This window comes from Corythoichthys intestinalis, chromosome 19, assembly GCF_030265065.1.
Source record: "Corythoichthys intestinalis isolate RoL2023-P3 chromosome 19, ASM3026506v1, whole genome shotgun sequence".
Taxonomy (NCBI): Eukaryota; Metazoa; Chordata; class Actinopteri; order Syngnathiformes; family Syngnathidae; genus Corythoichthys; species Corythoichthys intestinalis.
Window position 1 is genome coordinate 27,969,830 of NC_080413.1, and position 13,906 is coordinate 27,983,735.

The 13,906-nt window shown below is 38.1% G+C and overlaps 1 protein-coding gene across 1 annotated transcript in view; it reads left to right on the plus strand.

Moving 5' to 3' along the window:
- The window catches only part of LOC130907281 (dihydropyrimidinase-related protein 5-like), a 28,302-nt gene that overhangs the window by 9,205 nt on the left and 5,191 nt on the right, over window positions 1–13,906 (plus strand). Inside the window, exons 2-9 of the mRNA XM_057822167.1 lie at window positions 826–940; window positions 1,198–1,347; window positions 8,620–8,778; window positions 12,958–13,137; window positions 13,296–13,364; window positions 13,446–13,490; window positions 13,573–13,648; window positions 13,722–13,878. Of these exons, the coding sequence (XP_057678150.1) occupies window positions 842–940; window positions 1,198–1,347; window positions 8,620–8,778; window positions 12,958–13,137; window positions 13,296–13,364; window positions 13,446–13,490; window positions 13,573–13,648; window positions 13,722–13,878 (935 nt within the window). The 5' untranslated portion in view covers window positions 826–841. The remainder of the gene's footprint in view (window positions 1–825; window positions 941–1,197; window positions 1,348–8,619; window positions 8,779–12,957; window positions 13,138–13,295; window positions 13,365–13,445; window positions 13,491–13,572; window positions 13,649–13,721; window positions 13,879–13,906) is intronic.

The window sequence follows — 13,906 nt, forward strand, 5'->3', positions numbered from 1 at the left end:
TTCCCCTTACACACCCCTGCCCCCATCCACTCGGTTCTACTTCCCCCTCTGTTCTCATCCATCTCTTTGACTTGATTCTGTGTGACTGGGACTCAATTGTGTCTTGCTTGCAAACACATTGCATACGACCATCCATCCATGCAGGAACACACAGTAACGCACACGACGTTCAGAGAGTAAACATTTTGTTGAACCACTTTTGAAAGATTATAGGCAAATGCCCACGGTAAACAAACAAACAAAAAAAGAAATACTTTTTTGAGAACTTCAATTCTTCAGTTCTGTTTTCATGCACTCAAATGACGTTAGATAAAATACATTTGAATTTATTCTGTGGACTGGTGTGAAATTATAATGGTTTGAAATAGAGACAACATCATCCTACATTGTTATAAAAATAAAGGACTTTCACATAATGCACAAAATATAAGCTTATAGGCAAACGCTTTAGTTGACTGTTAATGGTGTGGAATGTGCTTTGTATACACAATGTTTTAATCATGCTTCGTGAAAAAAAAAGAGTAATTAGGTTAATTAGATGCATGATTTTAAATGTGAAGTCCTGTGGGAGCATTGAATGAAGGCTTCTTTAAACTGTGGTTTAAGTTACATGTGCACTTATGATCTTAAATTGTCTTAACATTAAATCTTCGTGTCTTTGTGTAAGTTCTACAGAAAATGAAATTTTAAGTTTTGTGGTTTATCAGAGATAGATGGCTTGTACTTAATGTCATATTCAAAAAGTATTCTCAGAGAATTAAAAAGATGCTCGTATTTTTTTCTCCACCTAAAAGAGATTGAATGGCATTGTTTTTGTCCTAACAGGAATTTGGCTGTCAACATGGGGTCCATGCGAATTCTCATCAAAGGAGGCAAAGTGGTCAATGACGACTTCACCCACGAGGCAGATGTTTACATTGAGAATGGTATCATACAGCAGGTAGGCCCTACAAATGCGGTTGACTTTTATATCACTAAAATACAAATCAACAGCAGTGCATTTGCAGGAAGAATGTCATAATCACCTCACCAGATATTTAAGGGAGCTGTTTCTATACAAGCTGTTAAGAAATCAGTATTGCATATTGAATCACCTAAAAATTTAAATTAAGTTTGCTTTTTTAGTTTCTAGGAATATTATTCTGTGCTCAAACCTTCCTTTGTTGGCTTGATTTAATTTAAATGTATCCATTGAAGGTTGGGAAGGAGCTGATGATTCCAGGTGGGGCTAAGGTGATTGACGCCTCTGGAAAGCTGGTGATGCCTGGTGGAATAGACACCTCTGTACATCTGGATCAAACTTTCATGAACGCCGCCATCCAGGATGACTTCTACAGTGGCACCAAGGTAGATTCAACAGTATACCGTTCGAAAAGCGTACCAGGATTCGAAGTTAACTGTTTCCCAATTGCCCATGAAAAGAATAAAATTAGTGCTGCAACGATTAATCAATTAACTCGAGTAATACGATAAGAAAAAAGCTTTGAATAAAATTTTGCTGCTTCGACGACTCGTTTAATTACAGTGGTGTTGTAATGGTTTGTCTTGAAAATTTTTGCATTTAGATGTATTTGATTTGGGTGAATACACTGCCCTCTAGTGGCAACAGTGAATATGACATAACTGGTCTAACATGGCTGAATCCAGCTGCTCCCTGTTAAAACCAACACAAGGTAGGTTTTTGTTTCAGGTAATATGTTTGTTTATGCATTCGTTATTAAGTTCAGAGGTATATTTAGCAGTTTTTTATGGGAATATTGGTCAAAAAAAAAAAAGTTAGCATTTTATAGCACTTAATTTCGCGGACTTTTGTTATGAAAGTTAGCCAATTGTTCTTATGTTGTACTTAGATCCTCATTTATTTTGTATACAGTTTGAAGCTAAGCTCAGGTATTTTTTATTTAGTTTTAAATGCAGTTATTGCTATTGTGAATTGAAAGTGCAATTCTGCATCGTTTGAAGAAACACTAAGGAATTTTATTTTGTATTCACATTTAATGCTCTTTTGAAAGTGCAATCTTAGCAAGCCAAAATAAATATTATTGCCAGCATAAACACTTGTTTCTTTGTTTTACATCTCCTAAAATTTAGTCCGCATCGCATTAAATGTTCGTAATCCGATTATTTGTTTATTTGAACGAACTAATTAATAGATTATTTGGTTACTAATATAATCGATAGCTGCAGCCCTACATAAAATCGTTAATGGGCAAGGTAAAAAACATAACACATTCCCCATCGGCAAGCGTGTGAATATATAAAAAGGTATTTATACAAAATACAGTCCTAATGTAATTTAGTTATTCATATTGTTAAAATTGTTAATTATTATAAATTGTTTTAGACTTCAGAAGGTGGACTCGTCTTACTTATTTATTTTAATGTTATTTCGCTTTTCCCAAAAAATGTTTATAGGCTATTATGCCTGTACTGGGCAATCTTAAAGGGAAAGACAAGACCTTTATCATGTGTATCTCAGTAGAAAGAATCTTGCTTAATGAATTAAAAAAATCACAAATTAAACATTTTTTAGATGGGACTTACACAGGACTAGGTGAAATTAGACACACTCAAGTAGAAAACCTCGGTGTCAGGATTAGCAATGAGACAGCATAGAATAGGATGCCAACATATTCACACTCACAAGGAATTCGCACAAATACTGGGTTCTAGACCACATGGCTGATTTATGTACACTTTACCCCTCTCAATCACTTATCTCTCAGACCCCCCCTCCCCCCCTTTCCTTGGTTATTAGGCCACCCATATGGTGTCAACCAGAAATACATCTAGCTAAAGATGGCACCAACATATTCATAGTTAGTTCGAGTAAGCTTTTAATGTCTCTTTAATGTCTTCTCCTGTCTCTCTCTCTCCCTCTTTTCTTTCGTTCCCCCATAACCCCATCCGGTTCTCTGCTTTGTCCTAATGGGAAAAAAAAAAATCAACATTTTTTCTGAGTGGAGTAGTTGAAAAAACAGAAAGAAACAGTATTTCGGGGAAGCGGCTGCCTAACATAAGGGCAGACATTTCATAAAAGCTGGTACTATTTGAGCCAATCAAATGTGAGTATCCCAGATTTCCCACCTTTTCACGTTATGTCATTAATACACAGTATCACAACACCAGTGCTCGACTCAATCAGTGTGTATATGAGTGGGTATAACAAAAAGGCTGTGCCATTTTTAGGCATTTAAATATTTAATAACTTTGTTTTATTACTTTTTTTAAATTATTTTTCTAGTTCACTTCAAGCCCTGGTATACTGAAATGCTGTATATAGGCTCCATCATTTTTCTTTACTGTCTTGAGTTGCTATCAAGCAGTCTTCCAATGTTGATCACTAGTATTTGGAAGATTAAGCTGTAAACAGTATTAACAGCGGCACTGTGGCTTAGTAAAATGACTGGCTTAACTTCTAATGGAATGCCAAGTGAAATAGGGTGAGAGAAATATTTTGGGGGGCATACCCAATCCTCCACATGCCTGCTCGCCCCAGCAACCCCCTAATCACCATCTTTCTCCCTACTGACCTCGCTACCATGGCAACCAACTCCATGCTTAATGGGGAAAATCAGGATTGTGTTTGTGTGTGAGTGTCACTGTGTTCCTTTCTCCGCCATTTTCTGCATCCGGCAATTTCCTTGTCACCCTCACTGTCACACCTTCTTTTCACATACGCACATACTGTAACACTTGGCTCACAGTGCCAGGCTGATTCATACAGTCATATGCAGCGTCACAATATTTTATTTTGTCGAGGGATGCTTTATTTTTTTTTTCGGACATGATTCAATGTGTGGTTAAGCTCTGGACTATGTGGAGCCAATCCTTGTGTGTTACCGCTTTTGCATGCTCTATTGAAGTATTCAGGCTAAACATACAGTTTAGTACTGATGCGTTGGAAGTGGAATGTAAGGAGTCTTTTAGTCATTTGTCATTTTCAGAGAGTCATCGTTCCATTCCTTAGGGATACATTAATGTTTTTTTTCCTTTAGCAGTAATTACTGAAAACGTGGGGAAGCTTGATTAGAGGCTCTAACTTGCCTTTAAGTGTAAATGTGAGAGCCTTACTTGATCCTTGAGCTCTCTGATTGATAATTTGTCCTTGGATGAACTCAGTGTTTTTATTTGTTAGTTGTTTCAAATGTTCCGTCCATCAAAGAGCCATATTGAGGTCTCTCTGTGCTTGTTCCATCTTTCTCAGTTTGTCTTTCCTCCTCTCCCTCTTTGTCTCTTTTATGTTTCTTCCAAGGAGATTATCTTCACAGTAGGGGATGGTGGTTTTTAAATTAGTAATGGATTTGGACTAAAACACTGGATTCATGAACAGCAAACCATGTTTTTAAACCGAATGTTCATTCAATACACTTTCCAGACAAAATGTACATTTGTACTCAGTTAGTGTAACCTGATGTGAGAAAGGAAAATGCAAATCATATGAATCAGTTCCAAGGTCCAACTGTGGCCATTTTTACCGCAATTTTTGCTCTATAAGGCGCACCTGACTATAAGCTGCCACCCACCAAATTTGGCACAAAAACGGCATTTTTTTATACATAAGCCGCACTGGACTATAAGCTGCAGCTGTCTTCACTGTATTATGGGATATTTACACCGAAAGATATTAGCTGGTAACACTTTATTTGACAGCGGCATCATACGACTGTCATAAAACCAAATGAACCACCATGAAGCTTTGAACCCCTTCACTGCTAAGCTTCATTGCTTTAAGAAGCTTCATTTGATCATCACTTCTCCCTTGGGGGAGACAGTCAACCTCTGCTACCACCTGCTGTCGACACTGTTGTTGTCCAGCATACCTCCTAGCATGCATTGCAGCACTACAAATGTAAATAACAATCTAAATTCATGTTCTGTGCTAATTATGTCTTCAGTTACTGTTCCAGGTGTTTAATTAAATGCTAGTTAAGGTATTTGGTAACACTTTGTTTAAAAGTGGCGCCATAAGACTGTCATTAGAAAATCATAATTATGACATGACACTGTCATGAGTATTAATGTATTCTTACAACAGATGTCATTTAGTGTTATCCAGCAAATTATCTCACTTTTGAATCAATGTTAAAGATCCAAGCTGGACATAAATGGAGTTAGTGACCTAATTTGCCGGATTACACTTATTGACATTTGTCATAAGTATTCAGTTATGCCCATGATTGTGTCATGTCATAATTATGACGGTCTTATGACAGTCTTATAACGCCGCTGTCAAATAAAGTGTTACTTATTAACCCAAATAAACCAACAAATAAGCCGCAGGATTCAAAATGAAGGAAAAAGGTAGCGGTTTATCGTCCGAAAATTACGGGAACCGTGTATAAAAAACAAAAAGTAATTCATTGTAATCATATATTACACAGATTTTAGTGCTACAACGGTCCAGGGGTGTCCAAACTTTTTGCATAGGGGGCCAGATTTGGTGTGGTAAAAATGTGGGGGGCCGACCTTGGTTGATGTCCTTTACGTGGAACAATATATTTAAGCAAATTTCAGCAAGTCATTCTGTGTGTCACCTTTGCTTTATTAATTTTTAAATTAATAATATCAACAATCTCGCAACTAGCCTTTGTGGCGTTCTCTTTCGATTCTTGGATTCTTGCGAAATACTGCTGCTGTGAAATTAAACTAGCTTCATGTTGCTTTAATTTCTCACTACGTATCTTCCCTGTAATCTTGTCGTACATGTCAGTGTCTCTTGTTTGGTTATATCGCCTCAAATTGAACTCTTTAAAAACAGCGACTGTCTCTTTGCAAATGAGGCAGACACAGTTGTTGCGTATTTCTGTGAAGAAATAGTCCAATTTCCACCTACCCCTGAAGCGTCGGCCGTCGCAGTCAACTTTCTTTTTTGTGTTGATTGTCACCATTTTAGAAAATTGGGAGTTAAGGGTCACATGGGGTAATGTTGCTTAGAGTGCTGCTGCCTTTGAGTGGGTAAATGAGGAGCAGAATTTAGTGTGTAAGCTACTTCATATGATGGTAGCAATACTGACCAATTTATTAAGTATGTGTGCAGGCGGGTTTATAACAGAGGCTGGGGGCCGGATGAAATTTGGCCAGGGGCCGCATTTGGCCCCCGGGCCGGACTTTGGACATGTCTGCGTTAATCGATTAACTCGAGCAATTCAATTGAAAAAAGCTTCGAATTAAATTTTACTTGTAATGGTTTTTTTCGAAAGTGTTGCATTTAGTTTTATTTATTTGGGTGGATACACCGCCCTCCAGTGGCAACAGTGAATATGCCATAATTCATCTAACGTGGCTGAATCCAACTGCTCACTGTTAAGACCAACATAAGGTATGTTTTTTCTTTTGAGCCCACATGTTTGTTTATGCATTCGATATTTAGTTTAAAAGTATATTTAACTTTTTTTTTGTGGGAATATGTGTTTGACGGATTTTTTCTTTTGTTGTACTTAGATCCTCAATTATTTTATTTATTTATTTTTTTTGTATCGTTTGAGGCTAAACTCAGGTATTTTTGAAAGTGCAATTCTGCATAGTTTAAAGAAACTCAGGAATTTTATTTTGTATTTGAATTAAATGCTCTTTTGAAAGTGTAATCTTAGCAAGCCAAAATAAGTATTATTGCAAGCATAAACACTTGTTTATTTGATTGACATATCCTAAATTTATTCTGCATCGCATTAAATGTTCGTAATCCAATTACTCGATTAATCGAACTAACTAATCGATGGATTAATCGATTATCTAAATAATTGATAGCTGCTGCCCTAATTGATTTAAAAATGTGTGTTCCAAATGTACCGCATGCATTTTATTTTTAACATTTTTATATATTTTTTAATATCTAAATTGTCCTCAATTGTCATACAAATAGTTTACGATATTAATGGTTGAAGCTTTTTTTTTTATTTTATTTTTTTTATTTTTTTTTTTTTACACGATTTCCTAATCTTAGGTTGCTTTTTAAGGTGTTGAAATGTGAAGGTTTCATTGTATAATTAAAAAAAATACAGGCTCGTTTTACCCTGATTTTTGGGTCTCTGATTTAACTATGACTCTATTTCATTGATCGTCACGAAATGTTGGTTGTTTTCCCATCACCACAACAGAATTGCTGTTAGACTGACGGTTATGAATGGGTGACTGTTGGTGTAATATCACTGAGGAAGAGGGAGCCAAGGATGGTAGGAATATGAATGTCATAGTAGAGCACTGTCTGTTGTCATGGTTACACAATATAGTACATTTACCAATGAGCTAACTGAGGTGAGTCACAGCTGGGATGCTCTTTCGCCTCATGTGGTTTTCATCCCAGCTTCCTCATCCTGTCACTCTTCCTTTCCTCTACCTTTCATAAACATTTTTTCCCCACATCATTTTTGCTTTTCTTGGCTACTACTGTACACTGCTTAGAACTGACTGGAGCTATAAATCTTTTGACATACTGTATGTGTCATCTTCTGCATAAAGGCATGTTCTCTCTGAAACCAAGAAATCCAGTTATAGCATCAATTACAAAGCCGTTATTTAGTAATCTAGAATGTACAGTCCCTGACAAAAGTCTTGTCGCTTATCCATTTTGTAGAAACAATTGCTAATAACCTGACTTTTAATTATTTAATTGGTTTCAGAAATGGCTCATGTGAAAGCTAAGACCCTCCCAAATGATGTTGAATGTACAAAAATATATTTGTTTCACTGAAAAAAGATTTATCATTTATTGAAGACATAAAGGACACATTTTGGCAAGACAAAAGTTTTGTCACCTACAGAAAGTAGTGTGATAATTGAACAAAAAAATGTACTTCAAATACAAACATACTGTGGGGAGAGAAGTATTTGATACACTGCCAATGGGTTTTCCCATTGGCAGTGTATCAAATTCTCTCCACTGTATGTTACTTAACATAAGCGAATTAAGTAGTGGTGCTGTGAGATCCAAATTTAATTTTTCGTATGACTTCCATGGGCTTGAACGACTGCATCCATGCAGTTCGGCAAGGATTCATACAATTTATTGATGAAGTCATTAGGAACATCAAAGAAAGCAGTCTTGCATGCCTCCCAGAGTTCATCAACATTCTTGGGTTTCGTCTTCCATGCTTCCTCTTTCATCCTGTTCATGTCTGGTGGCTGGGCTGGCCAGGCCTGGAGGATCTTGATCTTCTTTGCCTTGAGGAACTTTGAGGTAGAGATTGAAGTATGCGATGGAGCACCATCCTGCTGCCGAATTTGTCCCTTTTTATGGTTAGGAATGTAACAGGCAGCTACGTTTTGTTGATATTTCAGACTATTTATGTTGCTTATCTTTCAAGAATTGCATGTCTTTCTATCTGTGGTACCCTTTAAGCTATTGTTTACAGATTTAAAAGTGAAATGCTTCCCTATAATAAGTACATTTTCTTTTTTCATCCATCGATTTTCTGTTGCGTTTATCTTATCATTACGGTTCAGGTGAGCCTATTCCAGCAGATTTGGGGCAAAAGGTCACCCAGTCACAGGGTATTAGAACACAACCATTTCAGTGAGCATTTCAGTTCATAACATATCAAGACAAACAGTGGAGCTATGTATGTATATTTTTAGATGATAATCTTCTCCTTCATTTTCTATTTTTGCTTGACCCAGGCAGCTCTGATGGGTGGTACCACAATGGTGATGGCGCTGATCCTGCCGGAACAACACTGCTCCCTGGTGGATGCCTATGAGCAATGCCGAGCTCTAGCTGACGCAAAGGCGTGCTGCGACTATGCTCTGCATGTTGGTGTGACCTGGTGGGGGCCAAAGGTATAGTCAGAGCAACGTAGCTTCAGTCAGGAAACGCCTCTTGAGCGTTTAACCCACTAGACCTCCATAAAATATAGCAAATGTCATATATGGGTGAATGTGTATTGACCTAGATTATAAACCCTACATGAACTAGGTTAGCACACATATTCAGTGAGCACATTAGGCATGCACTCTGAGTCACTATGTTTTTTCCAGCCTTTGGCTATAGAATCTCTGCGATATCATCTGCTGAGACAGTATGTGCTCGGATATATTAGACAAACTGCCACAATCTAATACAAGAAAAGCATAAGCTGATTTTAAGGGGGGCCAAGGGGGGCAGGCCCACCCTGGTGGCCGAAAACTGTCATTGCATGTAATTGGCTTTCCTATATACTGTATATTATACATATTTAGTGAGGGTGTAACGGTACATGTAATAGTATTGAACCGTTTCAGTACGTGGTAGTCGGTTTGGAGCGGACGCGTACCGAACGAGTTTCTGACGTAATAACCCTTACTTTTCAAGACTGTGAGTCGATCGGGTTACAGTTTCTTTGTGTAGATTATATTTACTCCGTCTTCTCTACTATAATGAGGACCAACAGGGTAGGACAGTCCAGAAACGTCAACGGCGCGACAATGTGGCCGCCGTGAGAACGCAGTGAAACGCTGGCGTTAGAGTCAATCAGCCAATGCACACCAGTTGCAGTGCGGCCGTGTGTTAGATGCGTCCCAGAAGCGGCTCAACGCGACGCACGCCAAAAGAACGGCAGAGTTTAATATTTGACGCAAGACAGGGCCCTCCTGCATTAATACTACAAGCTAGGATCGGGCCGGAAGTCAGTCGTGTAATAATACGGTGGATCCGGTCGATTTTCAAACTAATATGCAATCGTAACCTACTTTTTGAGTCCATCAGATCTCTTGAGTGGTAGATCGGGGCAAAGTTGACTTGTCTTTGTTGATTTACGGCTGTCTTCTCTGCTATAATAATAACCAACTAGCTTTGTATAGGCTAATGTTCCTATTGTTGAAAGCACAAAAGTGTGTAATAAACAACTAGTACATTTATATTTTGCATTTTGTTTTTTTACTGTACCGAAAATGAACCGAACCGTGACCTCAAAACCGAGGTACGTACCGAACCGAGATTTTTGTGTACCGTTACACCCCTAATATTTAGTCAACCACTAATTGTGCAAGTTCTCCCACTTGAAAATATTAGTGAGGCCTGTAATTGTCAACTGGGTAAACCTCAACCATGAGAGACAGAATGTGGGGGAAAAAAAAAACTGAAAATCACATTGTTTGATTCTTAAAGAATTTATTTGCAAAATAATGGTGGAAAATAAGTATTTGGTCAATACAAAAAGTTCATCTCAATACTTTGTTATGCACCCTTTGTTGGCAATAACGGAGGCCAAACGTTTTGTGTAACTCTTCACAAGCTTTTCACACACTGTTGCTGGTATTTTTGGCCCATTCCTCCATGCAGATCTCCTCTAGAGCAGTGATGTTTTGGGGCTGTCGTTGGGCAACACGGACTTTCAACTCCCTCCACAGATTTTCTATAGGGTTGAGATCTGGAGACTGGCTAGGCCACTCCAGGACCTTAAAATGCTTCTTACAAAGCCACTCCTTTGTTGCCCTGGCTGTGTGTTTGGGATCATTGTCATGCTGAAAGACCCAGCCACGTCTCAGCTTCAATGCCCTTGCTGATGGAAGGAGATTTTCACTCAAAATCTCTCGATACATGGCCCCATTCATTCTTTCCTTTACACAGATCAGTCGTCCTGGTCCCTTTGCAGAAAAACTGCCCCAAAGCATGAGGTTTCCACCCCCATGCTTCACAGTGGGTATGGTGTTCTTCGGATGCAATTCAGTATTCTTTCTCCTCCAAACACGAGAACCTGTGTTTCTACCAAAAAGTTCTATTTTGGTTTCATCTGACCATAACACATTCTCCCAGTCCTCTTCTGGATCATCTAAATGCTCTCTAGCGAACCACAGACGGGCCTGGACGTGTACTGGCTTCAGCGGGGGGACACGTCTGGCAGTGCAGGATTTGAGTCCCTGGCGGCGCATTGTGTTACTACTGATAGTAGCCTTTGTTACTGTGGTCCCAGCTCTCTGTAGGTCATTCACTAGGTCCCCCCGTGTGGTTCTGGGATTTTTGCTCACCGTTCTTATTATCATTTTGACGCCACGGGGTGAGATCTTGCATGGAGCCCCAGATCGAGGGAGATTATCAGTGGTCTTCCATTTTCTAATAATTGCTCCCACAGTTGATTTCTATACACCAAGCGTTTTACCTATTGCAGATTCAGTCTTCCCAGCCTGGTGCAGGTCTACAATTTTGTCTCTGGTGTCCTTCGACAGCTCTGAGGTCTTGGCCATAGTGGAGTTTGAAATGTGACTGACTGAGGTTGTGGGCAGGTGTCTTTTATACTGATAATGAGTTAAAACAGGTGCCATTAGTACAGGTAACGAGTGGAGCCTCGTTAGACCTCGTTAGAAGAAGTTAGACCTCTTTCACAGCCAGAAATCTTGCTTGTTTGGAGGTGACCAAATACTTATTTTCCACTCTAATTTAGAAATAAATTCTTTAAAAATCAAACAATGTGATTTTCTGTTTTTTTTTCCACATTCTGTCTCTCATGGTTGAGGTTTACCCATGTTGACAATTACAGACATCTCTAATCTCTTCAAGTAGGAGAACTTGCACAATTGGTGGATGACTAAATACTTATTTGCCCCACTGTGTGTGTGTGTGTGTGTGTGTGTGTGTGTGTGTGTGTGTGTGTGTGTGTGTGTGTGTGTGTGTGTGTGTGTGTATATATATATATATATATATATATATATACAAGTTTAAAAGTTGTAAAGCAATAAAACTGCAACAAAAATGAATGGAACGAACAAAAAAAAACATTTTTATAATGGGTCGAAATTATTTTTCGAGCACCTTAGACAGTCATTTGCTTTGTTTGCATATAATTTTTTTTTTTTATTATATCTACAAATATATATACATATATGTACATATATGTATATATATGTATTAGAGAAAAAATATTTTTTGAAATATTTTTTTTCTTTAATTGAAAATATTTTTTAGTGGATTGAATGCTTTAGACACAAATGTCCTAATCATAATATGGCGTAAACACAAAAAGGTTTGCTTCAATCAAAGAAAACATTTTCAATGAAAACTTAAGTGTTCAAATGCAATTTTTTCAATCCCAAATATTTTTTCGCATTCAAAAACTTTTTTCTATGATTAAAAATTTTCTTTTTTTGATTGAAGTGATTTTTCTTTTTTAAAATCTATATTTTTTTGAAGCAACTTATTTTTTGATTGAATAATACAGAAAAATGTCCTAGCCAAATGTGACCCAAACACAAATCAACATTACTTCAATCAAAAAGTTGCTTCAATTAAAAAAAAAAAACTTGACTTGAATCAAAAAAAAAAACAAAAAAAATGAATCAAAGAAAAATAGCTTTCACATGCATTTTTTTGAGTTTCAAATTTATTTTTGCATTCAAACACATTTTTTTCTCTGATGAAGCGACTTTTTTTGGTTGAAAATATATATCTTAATTGAAGCAACTTTTTTTTTTAAATTGAAACACCTTTTTTAATTGAATAATAAAGACACAAATCTACCTCCATATGGCTCCGCCCAGGGGATACAATTTTTGACTGGGGTAACTACATTGGCACGACACCGGCGGGCGTACCAAATTCAATGGATGACGATCTTGGCGAAAAGTATTGCGTAAGCAGCCTGTTTTAGAATTCCCCTTAAGAATGATGGGAAACAAAAAAAACACTCATTGTGAACTTATTATTATAAATGTTCTTGTAACTTAATTTAATTGCTGACACTGCGTTTTGGGGTCATCAACATGTTGTGCCCCCCACGCCCAAAAGTCAAACTCCGCCTATGAAGAAAAGGTCAAAACAAAAATCGACAACTGCAACATACTTAGTTGTTAACTTCAGTTCGTTAATGATCTTTTCTTCTACTGGATAAAATTGTATTTACTATATTTCAATGGCTTCTAAAAGGATACAGTTTTTATAGTTGATGTGCTGTGTTCTAATTGTAGCTGCTCATCAAGCTCTTTTCATGCCCCATATAGGAAATAGCAACGCACTAATTCCTATGCCTTGATCTGCTGTGCTCTCAGGTTCGTAATGAGATGGAGACCCTGGTGAGGGAACATGGGGTGAATTCTTTCCAGATGTTCATGGCCTATAAGGACATGATGATGCTGAGGGACTCTGAGCTCTACCAGGCACTGCAGACTTGTAAGGACATAGGAGCCATTGCACGTGTCCATGCTGAGAATGGAGAGCTGGTGGCAGAGGTGTGCAACACACTCACTTCACAGCACAATTTTCACAGCCATTCTTCAAGTATGAAAATGCGTATTGTAGATGGAAGTGTATATTTACGCAAATATTCTGAATATCATTCAAATACGTGCATTTTATGTATCCATTTCAAGTTTGTGTTTATTTGTAGGGTGCTAAAGAGGCTCTGGAGTTGGGTATTAGTGGACCTGAAGGAATTGAGGTCAGCCGTCCAGAAGAGGTAAAGTAAACTATTTAGTTCAAGTATTCTTTTTTTCTTTTCAAAGAAAGACAAAAAAACTGAACTGATTAATTTTTTCAGCTGGAATCAGAAGCTACACACAGAGCTGTAACCATCGCCAACAGGGTAAATTGACACACACTAGTTTTCAGTGTACTGCTGATGTGAAGATGATGTAATTCATAATTATCTGTACGTGTTGTTACAGGCTCACTGCCCTATCTACCTGGTCAACGTTTCCAGTATGCCTGCTGGAGATATGATTGCCGCTGCCAAGATGCAGGGTTGGTCCCGGTGCGATAACAACACGCACAGATTGCGGCTATTCTGATAAAGATGACAATAATGTTTCTACAGGTAAGGTGGTCCATGCGGAGACCACAGTCGCTCATGCTGTGTTGAACGGCATGCAGTATTACCACCAGGACTGGGCTCACGCTGCTGCCCATGTCATCGTCCCTCCTCTCCGAATTGACCCCAACACTCCTGGCTACCTCATGGGACTGTTGGGCAAGTGCGTGTGTAGTTCAAATAAAACATAG